At 41.8% G+C, this 14,306-nt stretch overlaps 1 protein-coding gene across 1 annotated transcript in view; it reads right to left on the bottom strand.

Annotated features, from left to right (window-relative positions):
- Window positions 1-266: 266 nt before the first annotated feature.
- The window catches only part of LOC146370675 (ATP-binding cassette sub-family C member 4-like), a 35,730-nt gene continuing 21,690 nt past the window's right edge, over window positions 267-14,306 (bottom strand). Inside the window, exons 21-31 of the mRNA XM_084908261.1 lie at window positions 12,322-12,472; window positions 11,567-11,686; window positions 11,294-11,404; window positions 11,083-11,183; window positions 10,474-10,665; window positions 8,120-8,275; window positions 5,269-5,358; window positions 4,637-4,809; window positions 4,069-4,174; window positions 2,656-2,790; window positions 267-1,240 (exon numbers count right to left, since the gene is read on the bottom strand). Of these exons, the coding sequence (XP_084764387.1) occupies window positions 1,163-1,240; window positions 2,656-2,790; window positions 4,069-4,174; window positions 4,637-4,809; window positions 5,269-5,358; window positions 8,120-8,275; window positions 10,474-10,665; window positions 11,083-11,183; window positions 11,294-11,404; window positions 11,567-11,686; window positions 12,322-12,472 (1,413 nt within the window). The 3' untranslated portion in view covers window positions 267-1,162. The remainder of the gene's footprint in view (window positions 1,241-2,655; window positions 2,791-4,068; window positions 4,175-4,636; window positions 4,810-5,268; window positions 5,359-8,119; window positions 8,276-10,473; window positions 10,666-11,082; window positions 11,184-11,293; window positions 11,405-11,566; window positions 11,687-12,321; window positions 12,473-14,306) is intronic.

Raw genomic sequence — 14,306 nt, 5'->3', positions numbered from 1 at the left:
TGCACTACTGACATGTTAAAATAATAGAGTGCAAGGCCGCGCCACTTTACCGCTGAAACAGAATTAGAAAATCACTCGACTCAGCACGATAATCACACGGTCGCTTCCTTTAACCGCTTACCAGTTTGTAGCATCGTGTTCAACTCCAGCTGTAACCACTGACCTGAAGCAAACACACCATTCAGGCAGCTGAGTGTGGAATGAGCAACAGCGGGGAGGAAACGCTGGTGAGTCAGTCTCACAATGAAGCAAAATGAAGCCAAACGTTCAAAACAATACTCTTTTATTAAATGAAATTTGAAACGAATCTAGTGTCAGTTACAAGTGAGCATTCCTCGCACTTATTTATGACTTAGAAACTGCAAAGTGCTTGAAATCTTACCTTCCATTTGTGTTACGAGCCGTAGACAAAGATGTAAAAAAATCAAACAGCGCGAATAATTACCAGGATATAAATAATCTCACTGGGTTCCATCCACATAATTACCTGCATAAAAGTGTTACATTCTCAAATAAAGTTGTTAATCAAACAAGCCAGGACAGAAAGTTGAGAGACATCTTGTTCCTTGATATTAGTCAGTATCATTGCCAACTGTTACTGGTCTTTGCTCACTAGAGATGAGGTAGACATAAAACCGATAGAGTCAAAGTGCAGGAAAACCATTCAATTTACAAACAGTGCAATTACTAGGAATCAATCGCGTGATTAAGGCACAATAATTACAGAAAGCATCCGTGTCCCCTCTGAGGTTCTCCTTGGCTTGTCAAGCATTTTTCAAGTAATGAAAAGACTTTATTCCTATAAAACAATGTTTTCCCTAAAAGAACAATTTAAGCCACAGGTAATTTATTGCACACAGAATATTGACACTCTTTTGAGCACCAGTTCCCCACTGTAGATACCCCAGAAGCCAGGACACACCTACATAAATATAGCCATTTGCAATCAATAAACAGCCATGCAGTAACATGCTGTCAATGGAAGGCACAGCCCACCTCAGGCGTGTGCCTCCTTTCTGTTCCATACCACGGGTCTATGCTAATCAAATGGAGCGCACACTACACTGCACTAGGCCTGAAGACATTTAGGAATATCGGTGTGTCTGCTAAAATACTTGGTCACTGATGGCTAACACGAGGACCACAGCGACCCTCCAAACCGTCAAAGGGACGTCTCGAAGATGACACGGATGTCCTCGTCACGGCGCACGTCAGTCAGCCGCTTTTTGTTCATGTAAACCTGAAAAGCGGATCAGGGAAGCAGTGTCACAGAACACAAGCACACTGTCCAATCTGAGCTACGATCTGTTAAGGTGCGATTTATGACAGATCCAGTCAGAGCACGGCAAAGGGATTTATCACCCACTGAAGCATACAAAAGTGGCTTATTTAGCCCAGTAAACAACTGTTAGATTAAAGGCAGGAAAATTTTGGAGATAATTACAGGAATTATTTGTGGAGTTAATTTTCTCTTACGCTGGCTCCTAAGCTGCAAGCCGCTATTTAGAAAAGCCGGATTGCAGTGTTTGCGCCTGCAAAAGGCATGGCTTCTTTATGCCGAGCCGCTCTGACAGCTGAACAATTTCAGCAAGAAAGTTTGTGGAAAAAGAGGCAATGGAAGTGAAAGCTTGGCCATAGCTTGAGATATATATACTGTCTACTCTGGGATTCTCTTTCAGCACGGACAAAGGAGCTAGAGGTTGATATCAGATTATTGAATGTATTTAAACCTTGACTGACAACTATAGAAACTTGACACACAACATGCGGACTATCTCTGTATTTAATAAGTGGTGCTAGACAGTTATGGATGCTGCAGTAATCTGATCAAAGAAGAGCATCCTACAATAAAGAAAGGAAAACGTAAGGGCCCGAACAATGCCACTACCAATCCGCCAGTGTGCAGGGTAAGACGAAACCAAATAATACCACACTGTGCTGAGTCTTTGAAATCAGTATTTTACTCATTTCACTCCTCTGGCTGAGGAGATACAGTTCCGCTGATAAATTTGTGCGAGGGACAGAGAGAAAATGAAATGATGCCTACTTTTTCTTATTTCACAAAGACCTGTTTGAAGTTGCAATATGGTATCTGTAGTCCCAGACAGATGCACATAAAGTGGAATTGAACAATGAATAGCTGGCTCTTATCTGTTCAGTGTCTGAAGGGGAAATACATCACAAATGAATTTCACAGGGAAAAAATATGGACATTCTCTATTACAGTAATCCCCATAGAAAGTTTATCCCAAATCGCGATGAAGTTAAACCCAATATTTCAAAATAGATACAGTGCAAAGAAAGCTGCTTTTCTAGAATCATCGCTAAAATGATCTCAAAATTACATTATGAGAAAAAAGATTATACAGAGACTTTTTCCGATAATATCAGAGGATGTAAATCTACAAAGGGACAATTTCTCTCTTGAAATGAATGTTATGGTGTCGCAATGCTCCAAGTAGACACTTTAAATTAAAATGGTAATCAAGTGTCTTTGCATTGTCAGGGCTACACACATCTTCTGTTGCTTAGCTGTATTATTTTGGAGGTGAGCAACGGAGCCTGGAGTTAAGGGGAGAGTCTGGGATTACTGTGCAACGACTGGGCTCTTATTTAGGGACAGGCTTGTCCTGGGACAAAGGTGGATGTGGTTACCTGTTTGGCTGTGTGCAGGAGCGAGGCAGCCTCGGCTCTGCCTGTCTGTTGGACCATCTGGTAGAAGAGCCCATCCTGGTTCTGGAGCAACACATATGGCTCATCATACTCCTGGATCCTGCCAGCATCCAGAACCTGCAATCACACATACAATGGTGTGTGTGTGTGTGTGTAAGTGTGTGTGTGTGTTCCTGTGTCTGTATACTTTACTTTGGGGAAAACTGACATTTCAGCTGTTTCACTGCTGAGTGATGCAAGCAGACAGCGCAAGTTGAATGGGGAAACAGTAGTTCGGTGCACATAGGAACCATCTATTTTATGTGACTCATGCAACAACAAACACGGGTGCCTGTTTCTGCTTGAGAACGCCATGCACAATGAGGGTAACCTGTTAGCACTGTGAAAGTCTGGTGCGCTGACTCTGACAGACAGGAGATCAGGGATTTATCCATGTATTTATCCTAGCATTTCAGAGGCCTAGGGGTGGTCCTCAGTCAAATCCAACAATCACACCTTTAACACTCGCTAGAAAATTACCATCATTTCTATGTCATCACATGCCATGTAAACCACACAAAGAATAGTGCCAATTCAGGCAGTTTGGAAAAGACTACAATTATATCACAGACAAATTTTAACAAGCTCGATCCCCTTACAGCGTTAATGAGCAGTTTGTTATCAGTAAAGCCCACTTTCAGGTAGTGTTTAGTATGAAAGGGAGACTTCTGCAGCTGCTGTCATAATCAAAAGTTTAGGAGCAGGCTACCAGGAAGCGAAATTCGATTCTTGCAATTTGGACAATTCTTCCGGGTCCCAATTAAATTTTCCCAGAGTGTGTGACAGTCTGGGGGCATTTAACAAGAGTGTAGGTGTGAAACAGTCCCCTCTCTGTGATATTTGCCTTATTTCAGCAACCCTCTCAGTCACCAAGCGGCCACCGGGTCGTGCCCCGTCCTCCATAGACTCTTAACAAATGCCACCACAAATGGCACTAATTGGCACCTCTGCAGGCAGTAGCAGGAAAGGGCCAAAGATCAAGTGGTGCAAGCGAAGGTTGAATGAAAGGGAATGCTGTGAGTGAGAAATCTGCCCAGCTGTTGCAAAATAAGGTAGCGGAACTGAAAATAAAGGACAGAGGTGTTTAAAAGCTCTTGTGTTTGGCATACAACAATGAGAATGAATGTGAAGTGCATGTTTTGCAGGGGACCCCAGATTTACTCTACAAATTCTGAAAACACTGAGTGCAATATTTACTGTAGCTGGTGAGATAGTACAAGGGGTTGCCAAAGTTTAGTAGGGAATATCACAAAGCTACTTGCAGAGCAATGTTGGAATGAACTCCAGCAGAAGAGTCTCATTTTAAAACCTTCACTAAAGTGCTTTACAATGGAAATTTACTGCTTTCTTACTTACCAGTATTCTGTCACAGTCAATGATAGTGTTTAGCCTGTGAGCAATGGTCAGGACTGTGCACTCTTGAAACTTGTCCCGGATAGTCTGCTGGATGAGCCCATCAGTTCTAAAGAAGCAGGAAACAAAACACCTGAGAACTGAAAAGCTCTCTTCCTATACAGCCTTGGGCAGGGATTTTACGCAACACAGAACAATGGCTCATCAGCAGAGAAATATGTGCAGCAACAGACAGAAAAAAAACAGAATACCACAGGACTTCAGCTTTAAAAAGACAAGTGTGGTATATTTTGTTACATTTTTTTTTTAATTGACTTGATTTGATCTTCACCAGGTGAGATTTAGACTTAAAAACCCATATATTTTTATTATGTGTGTTAAACAAAAAAAAATCCATGTTTGCGCCGATGCTTTACCAAAAAGATTTTAAGAAAAAAGAGAAAAAGTTTTATTCTATGCACTTAAAAATACTCATATTGTGTAGCACCATTGTACAGAAAAACAAGACACATGTGGAAGAGAGCGCTTCCACGCTGATGTATAATAATTTACTTTGGAAGTATAATCTGACCTTGGGTCCACATTAGCAGTGGCCTCATCAATAATGAGGATGCGGGTTTTCCGGAGGATGGCCCTGGCCAGGCACACTAGCTGCCTCTGGCCCACGCTGAAGTTAGAGCCCGACTCTGTCAGCACCGTCTCCAGCTTGCTGGGCAGCTCGTCCACCATGGCCTTCATCTGCACCTGCAGAGAGAGAGAGCTCAGCCCCTACCCTTCATTACTCCTGCATAAAGGCCTCCTGTGGGGATGTCTTTAAAGAGCCATCCAAACACACCCATTAACTGCCTGGCACAATGCAGGGCCAGGTCTACTGATGACCTTGGCCAGTGCTCTCTTGTGGCCAGCCTCTAGCTTTAATCCAGGCCACCAAACCTATTCAGAGGCAGGACCAGGAGCTGAAGCCCTTCACTGTGGGGGAAGCCTTCATCCTGGTTGGCCTGACTGCCCAAACACATCTCCCCCAGCACTTTCAATGGTTACCCGTTACAAGCCGCACATTGAGCTGGGCCCCATGGCCCTAATGGGATTTCCCCCCATGACTTGTGGCGAGCAGGGAATCTGAATGGCAGCATTGTACAGGGGGACAGAGGGATCCCCCCCTGGGCCGGCAAGGGGGAATCATTCAGAGCCACGCTGTAGTACCTCTTGGAGTGCATTCCACAGGTCCTCATCTGTGTGCTGCTTGAAAGGGTCCAGATTCTTCCTCATGGTGCCCGTAAAGAGAACTGGGTCCTGTGGATAGATGGATATGGAAAGAGAAGGCCGTGGCCAGTTAAGATAATGACAGGGGGGAAGATGTATGAAAGGGTTAAGACAGGATTTATAGAAGAGTGCTAAGCAATGTGTGAGGGGAAGATGTTCACAAAGGCCTTGCTCCACTCAGGAGCTCTATTCAGTGCTCTAGCCAACTATGCTTCAGTAAGTTGATCTTTTTACTTGGAAAACCACAACGTGCACATTGGTGCTGGTGGAGAATAGTCGTGCAAGGCTGTCTGAATGTATAATACGACACAAAAGGACTGTCAAGTTAACATTAAAATACAGAATAAGAAACCATACTAACTAAATGTACAAGCATGTGTGAATAGTTAGGTTATCACATTAGTTGACTACCCTCATGAAAGGACAGCCTCACATCTCAGACAGGTAGGATGTCCAAGATATGTATTTATGGTAAGCCTTGCACCTGTATCAAGGTTGAGCCACACAGCCCTCTTTAAGAGGGTAAATAAAGCTCTTTATTACAGTGTAAAGGAAAGAGCCTGTCCATGGGCACTGTTCCAACACGCCACTCTGTTTGTGATGAACTGATAAAAAGGAACAATCCCACATCATCTCATGTCAGGCCACATATAGTGTGCATTCATAAATCTTGCTCCAATGTTGAAGTGATTTACTCAGTAGAGGGCTCTCCTTGGACAGCATAAAGACCCTCTCACTCACGGTACACCGCTGCTGCAGATAAGGTTTTTATATTGCATTTATGTCCACAGTGTTTGATCCGTGAGCAAAATAAGCAAGGTACTTAAATCGTTATAATGACTGTTTAAAGAAAAAACCAACCTAATAATAATACAGTGCTATTGAGTCTGCCACAGCTTCAGGTTGCACAGAGCAGCGACTGTCCATAACAAAAAGTGATGCTTCCATTGTATCCGCATCACAGTCAGAGGAACGCGATAACTCCAGCTTAGTCAAGATATGCATCTGACCTCGAATCAAGATACGATACGTTCATCTGGCAACTGTGAGATTAGACTAGGAGCAAAAGTAAAGCACACAATGAGCCTAAAAGGCTTAAAGGTTACAGAACTATTAATATATCCACACCTTTACATCTGTTCTCTTACAGGTCACCTTCATAAGAAAAGAAAATGAAGCATACGTTTGGGTGTGGAAGCACAGCAAAAATTAAAAAGTCATGTCTCAACAAGCCGTCATATAGGTCAGAAAGCGCAGGGCTAACTGCTCAATTTCAATCCAGAGAAAGTAAAGCTTTCAGGGTCTCATCCCTGCTACCTGTGCCTTGGAAAATGTTCCACCTCTTTACTTCCAATGAGCTTTTCCCTCTGTCACCAAAACACCACCTTGTCATTAAGCCAGCTGAAGTCCCAATTCAAACTAGTTCTGTGACACACTTTAATTGAGGATTCAATGTTAGGTCGGAAAAACTGCTTTCAAGCACAGCTTTCTATACACCGATTATGTGCTCCACCAATTCTAAGCCCTCTGTTTGCCACAGAATTCATTTTTTTTCTCCTAAGTCATTCCTGAGAATTCAATAGAAACTGAAATGGATCCCTTTTTAATGCCATATGCTAATACAAGCTTATCATAATCAAATCTGTGGGCGCCAAATAATGAAACTCCTCAGCGGCAATGTATAGTTTACATATCAAACTCAAAATTCCAAATGAAAAGTACGACAACCAGCAATTTATGTCAAAAAATTTTTTCCAAGTGAAAGGTTGACTGCATATCATTTCATCGACGTCTAGCGGGAGAATAAAAAAAGGCTTTCAGATGAATTTGTGTAAATCCAAGAGTCTTCGCTCCATATATAAGTTTGTAATACTAACAACAGACTACAGAGAAACTCTACTCTCCCGAGTGCTGCCTACATAATGAAAATGCCATCCAGCATGTGATACAGATGAGATGAGCGTGCAGTTAAAGTTTTGACTCATAACCTGCCACTTTGTAGCAGTCTCTCCCTCTAGGAGATGCAGAAAGAGTAAACAAAATCCCATCAAACATACATCACATCCATCGCAAACTAGTTTGGACTAAGAAGTGAAACTTTATCTGAAGTAGTAGCAATGCCAGAAACCTATCAAATCCACAGAAAAGCATTAATGAAACTGTTTTTGGGCATCTTGGCTGCACCCTAGAAATGTTTAAGACTTGAGCTAAGTGACGGTGTACAAGGGGACTCTGACTGTGAGGATGGGGGAGACTTCTTCTAAGCAGCTTTCCCATGTTTGGGGGGTAGAGGGCTAATCCTCTGTCAGGGATGGGGAACTGCTCTCTTCACAGTATAGGCCGTGGGAGTCTTCTCCCCTCCCTCCTCTCTGCTGACACTCACCCGCAGGCTGGCATTTTCTTAATGCCGTATCAGTTTCAACAAGCGGAAATAAAGTTAAACTGTCTCAAGGCATCCGTTTGTCTCACTTTCAGAAATCCCCTGAGTGACGACTGTAATTCTCCTCACTTGTTTTAGCTTTTTTTAAAAGCCAAGTGTCTAACAAGGGCAAAAGCATGCAGGCTTCTGTTACCGTCGTGCAGCTGACATTTCTGCCATTACTCAATCATGAGGAATCATGGGACCTTGGAGAAGGTGTCAAAGCAAAGCTGCTTTAGAACGAAAAGGTTAAACATGGTAGTAATTAATATATTATATTATAAGTAATATCTTTCTAACCTGCAGATGATTATTGGTTACTGTGTTTAGTTACAAAACACAACTGCTGATACTGAAATTAAAAAAACGCACCTGTGGGATGATAGACATTTTCTGTCGCAGTGTGTGAAGACCAATCTCAGACGTCAGAAATCCATCAATCGTTATTCTTCCCTCAGGTTCTGCCAGCCGGAACAAGGCAGAGATCAGGGAGCTTTTACCAGCACCAGTGCGTCCAACAATGCCAACCTACAGTGGAAAGAGCTAGTATGTTATATCTGTAAAGTCTTAGTAAATGCCCACAAAAAAACCATAAATAAATAAAATAGTGCTTATTATTTTGTCAGTAAGAGACCCAGTTGCCTGGCAAACTACAATATAAACCTTTGTACAATACTGGCATAAAAACTAAGGGAAGATTCTCTGTCCTATAATATTTATGTATGAAATTGTTTGTGTTTTACTAGACAGTCAAAATACTAAAAAAAATGGTGGGCAATGGAGAAAATCCTTCTGTAAGCCTCTCTAACCCTCATAATCAAGATTTAAAGCTAAAAATATTTCCCTTAATCAAATCAAATCATTTATATCTTAATCATATTTAAGTGCTTCAGCTTAATGCCACGTATAAATTCATTTGTAGCGTTTGTGTTAGGGACAATTAACGTGTTTATAATTCAATTTAGCTATTTTTAAGTGTGCTATATTTATTTAGATCTGTGCTTATCTCATAAACACCAATGTGGGTGGGTTAGATAAGTGTAGTTACTTATTTTAACCAACTGTAAAAGGTGACATAAACGGGGCTCTATAGGCTCTTCTAAAAGTCACCCCATCAAGGTTAGCGTATCAAATCTATCAAATCTCATTGAACACACCTAATAAATTGGCCGAGTCAAAATTACCACTCACTCATACTTGTTTATGTGCTCTATGGTACTACCCCAGGGTATGGTAACCTGCAGGCCATCACCCGATACTTTCTTTAAAGCACAAGGTCATACCATCCACAGGTATCTGCTAATGCTGTACATACGTGTGATGGTAGTTAACACATAAAATGACAGTATAATATAGGTGTTTCCACTATTTTACCAGACTTGGGATACCAAAGAACAAAAACTCATGCTGTGGGCTGAATCCAATGAACAGGAATTTTATTAGCATTGCACCGCTTGCTCTGCTGAACTAGTGTCATACCATTTAGGTTTGTTATATGCTGTTGCATAGCCATTGGGCATGTGGATACAGAAAGATAAGTGGTTAGGCTGACAGGTAATAGAGAAGTAATGATATGCTTACTCTCTCATGCTACATCCATACTCTGATAGGAGCTATTAGAGTAACTCACATTCCGATTTTTAAAACACATAGGCCCTACTGCATGTGACAATTAAGCCCCACCCCCAGTACTTATACAGTAAGTGCCTACATGGACATTTAAAAAATTACCAAGTGCTTGTATGAGACTGAATCTGAAATCGTGTCTCTGCATTCATCTGCTTTAACCTACATAAGAAGAATTCCACACTACATGAATGTAAATACACACCAAAAATAATTGCATTTGCTCAAGAGGATACACCCAAATCTAATGTGATATTACACTTTAGCCACAGCAGAACCAGATTGAAATGCAAGGATTGTGAAATGAATTAGTGTTGGAGAATAATATAGTCTTACTAAAGTACTTCTTTCTATATGGAAAGTTGTTTGTAGTGTTGTGGTGACTTATGATAAAATCTTTATTTATATATATATATATATATATATATATATATATATATATATATATATATATATATATATATATATATATATATATATATATATGCAGTGTATGACTGCTGTATGGGACAAAGTGAAAGGATCTTATACTGTAGATGGTAGGTGCAGGTGAAAGGGTGTCAGGGGAACTGTCAGGATGCACAAAGCCTTTTACCCCCAAGGCATGCGGTAGAGATCCCTCCCATGGGCTGTCAGAGCCAGGGCCTCTGCACTTATCAACCCATCCATTGTGAAATCAGCCGCCCTGGCCAACCGTAGCCATGCAAAATACACCCCCTGCATTAAACACAATTTCAATCATCCTCAACCATCTCCCTCAGCCTTCCCCTCTCTCGCTCTTCCTTCACCCCTCTTCCTCGGCCTCTCCTCTCTCTTATAGTGAATAAACAGTTGTCACCGTCAGGTAGCTCAAAATGCAAATTGGAGACAAATGGATCCACTTGAACAGTCTTAATTACATGATATGTATTCCATGAATCACAAATGGTATAGTCCTGAAGATTCAGAAGCACAATGCGGTGCCCCTTTAATAATTGATTTGAGAATAATGCCACATAAAAAAAGAATCACACCACACCTACTACACTAGCTGCATATCAACCTTAGTCATGGGCTATGCACTCCAGTAAGCATGCACAGGTGGGAATAAAGACAAGGACCTTTTCTCTAGATTTGAAGACAAGACTCAGGTTCTTCAGGACCAAAGGTTCACTGGCACTGTAAGAGAAGTTGACTCTGTCAAAAGTGATGCAGCCTGCTTTGGGCCAATCACTTGGTGGCTGTTTGTCTGTGTCCCATGATGCCTCACTCTCCAGCTCTGCATACTCAACCACTCTCTCCACTGATGTCATCTGCAAAAATAAAGCATATAGTAGGCATTTCCTTAAAATAATTTTTCCTCTTTTAACTCTTTTATGAATAAATAAATAAGCTGCTCCTATATAACTTCATGTAACAGAAAATCCCTATAATACAATTTAATAGATTCTTTAAATTGACCCAGACTGGATATAACAAACCTAAAGTGACAATCATTCTACCTGCATTTTTTTTTCTTATGGCCAGCAGTGGCTATTTATCTGGTTTCATAAATCAGTTAAAATCTGTATCTGTGACCACAGTGAACACGATGCTAATGAGTTTATGGCCTCAGTCTCTAGTTTCAAGCCTAATTTAATACATTGTCTTAATTTAGCAAATTCTAGTCACATTTGGACTCAAATGGAAGTTAACCAACCATCAAACCCTTGTTCATCACGTGTTCTCACCATGTTCTCAATTTCTGCACTCTGTCTGACGCCCCACTGGAACATGCCTGTGAGCGTAACTGCATAAGACAGAGCCAGACCCACTGCACCTGGTTCCAGTCCTGTATTATCAAAGAAGAAGTAAGCATGCAGTCACACATCCACCAGTCCTTCCTCTTGCTTCTGCTAATAATGTCTCTTAGCATGCACAGAGTCAAAACCCATACAGTACCATCCCTGAGGTAAAGACAGCCAAAAGCAGTAATGGTGACAAAAACTGAGCAAATTCCATCGAGTCGCACGGCAAACCAGCGGGAGGTAGTCAGGAATAAGAACCAGGCCTCTGTTAACAAAGACAGATTCCACATGTTGCATATGAGGAAATACTTCTTAATACAGTCTGAATATCATGAATGGCTTTAGATGAGACTGATAATGGAGCTCATTAGATGTTGATGTCTTGCATTTTTGACCTTATAACACAAATATGTCTTTTACGTCTCACCTGAGTGAAGATCTTGATACTCATCAAACATTTGCTGGAACCTCTGCTGAACCTTGAAGGCACGGATGGTGCTCAGGCCTTGAAGAGAGGAGGAAAGGTGGGAGAAAACAGGACTCCGAGCTATAGGAAATATACAAGGCAAAAAACCAGCTTAGCGAGGCATTTAACATTTTTAAGAGTTTTGACCAGATTTCTAAATACAATTATAGTGTCAGGGTACATTTAATACTAATAGTCTGAACTGTTCGGTTTTATTTTGCAGCGTATCAGTATGTGAAGTGAAAAATATGAATGTGTACTCTGTTATACTAACAATAATACAGGTGATGCCCCTGATTTTTATCGTGATTTAAGGAAAGGTCGCCATTCAGCCGTCTTTTGTTTCAACTCATTAGACTTACAAACTCCTTAACAAAACCTAAATGCCTCCTTGAAGGATTCAAACAAAGCATTTGTTCTAAAAGATGATGGCACTTGTTAGTCAATGTGCATTTTGGCTCTCAGCTTTGAATGAAATAGAAGAACTAAAGCTTGATGTGGCCTAGTCATGACCACTTGACATTTTTTCCTATTATATGTGAAGTCATGAACTCTCATCTTTTGAGGAAACTGCGTGTGACCAAGGCATAGGCCACTGCCATCTTTAGCCTTTATGCTAATGATCACTGCCTTTTTCAATAGCCTATTAGCATTCCTGTAGTCTGTGCTTTTATTTCTTCCCAATCCCACACCACAAAAAATAAATAAAAAATTACTGGTAGATTCTAGACGCTTGATGTCCCTGGAGGTCTGCAAGAAGTAGCATCGCAGAAACAGGAAGACAACAAGAAGAGGAACAACAGGAATAAGAATCCAGGGGATGATGACAGCAGCTACTGCAATCACTCCGATGACTTGCAGAAATACCTGGGAGAAAAGGAGAGGAGTAAGCACAGTAATAACTCAACAGCATCAGCGTCAAAAGCTCTACTTCTGTTGTGTGGGCTACCGATGGGGCAGTGAGGCTTATTTGTTAGGGCTGAACAAGAAAAACCTTTCAGCTATATTTGTGTGAGACCATCTCAGGCACATAGTAAGGTAACAGCAGGTTGTGGGACTGAGCTTAAGTGACTCACAGTGTGAAAAGAAAACGATCGCAGCGCTAATTCACACTTAGTAGCAGGTGAGAATTTACCACTTGGCCACTGCAGCTCATATCCCTGGCTCTCTAGGGTTTTCCCTTCAACACTTCTGGCCTGTAAGCCTCCCTGGCAGAGCAGCCAGCCAACGGGCATGGCCACAGTGACTGGCAGAGAGCTCTGGGAACCACACTGTGGGTGTCTGATACATCACACTCAAACCACACAGCCCTCAACAACACAGTGACTCATCACCCGTGTTAATGGCTCTGTGACACATCTAGACCAGGATACCAGAGCTGCCTAAACAGGATTGCAGGCAATGAGTCTGACGGTTATCAAAGCACCTACACCTGCATAACGTTTAGAAATAACCATATCATAAAGACTCATTATGACTATTAATCTTAAAGATAAAATAATCTTACCTTATCAGGCACTCAAGTATCATGTGAGGTGGCATATAAAGTTTTATTATAGAGATATTAAAATTGACATCACACAAAGACTCAACAATCTGAATAAGAAAACGTAAATGTAAATAATATTACCTTTGATAGTCAAAGGAGCTTGCAAAGAAAAGCGTCTGGACTTCTTTAAGTTACTTGAAGACGTTTCACCTCTCATCCGAGAAGCTTCTTCAGTTCTAAGGTCAAATGGTGGAGAGTCCCAGATATAAACCTAGTGGGAGTATCCCCCCACAGAGGGACAAAAGGACCCCCTGATGATCCTCTAATCGCCTGAGCCAAGGTGTGAAACTGGGTGTGGGTCCCAATCAGCCAGAGTTTTGGGTGTGTTCATTGTGAAACCTGGCCCCACCTTATCATGCGAATTCCTGAGGTCAGATGGCCCAGGATGTGAGTGGGCGTTAAGGCGTCTGGGAAGGGATCTCAAAACTGGATTATAGATGGCAGAGAGTTGGTGTCATTAACATTAGCGCACATTAACGCTGTGGATAAAAACATCAAGTTCACCAGGGAAGACACAAAGGACAACTGTTTGCCTTTCCTGGACTGCGCTGTGCACATTGAAGAGAACGGCAAACTCAACATCGAAGTTTACCGGAAGCCCACACACACGGACCAGTACCTCCTCTTTGACTCCCATCACCCTTTGGAACACAAACTTGGAGTAATTAGGACCCTACACCACCGGGCAGAACATGTTCCCTCTAAGCCTGAAGGAAAAAAGAAGGAACACACACATGTAAAGGAAGCACTCAAAACGTGCGGCTATCCTAAATGGGCGTTCTTAAAGTCAGCAAAGAGGCACAGAAAAGAAGACCAGACACCAGCGAGGGAGGATAAGAAGGACAGACGCAACAACATTGTCATCTCCTATGTAACCGGTGTATCAGAAAAACTTAGGAGAGTTTTCTCCAAGCATGACATCCCGGTGCATTTCAGATCCAGCAACACGCTCAGACAAAAACTGGTTCACCCGAAAGACAAAACGCCAAAACACAGACTTAACAATGTGGTGTATGCTGTACAGTGCAGCGAGAAATGCCCAGACCTCTACATTGGAGAGACCAAACAGCCACTTCACAAGCGCATGGCACAACGCAGAAGAGCCACCTCCACAGGACAAGACTCAGCAGTCCATCTGCATCTTAAGGATAA

This window comes from Perissodus microlepis, chromosome 16, assembly GCF_051167445.1.
Source record: "Perissodus microlepis isolate ML-2025 ecotype Zambia chromosome 16, ASM5116744v1, whole genome shotgun sequence".
In the NCBI taxonomy this organism is placed as follows: domain Eukaryota; kingdom Metazoa; phylum Chordata; class Actinopteri; order Cichliformes; family Cichlidae; genus Perissodus; species Perissodus microlepis.
The sequence above is the reverse complement of the archived record's forward strand: the minus strand, read 5'-3'. Positions and strand labels throughout refer to the sequence as shown.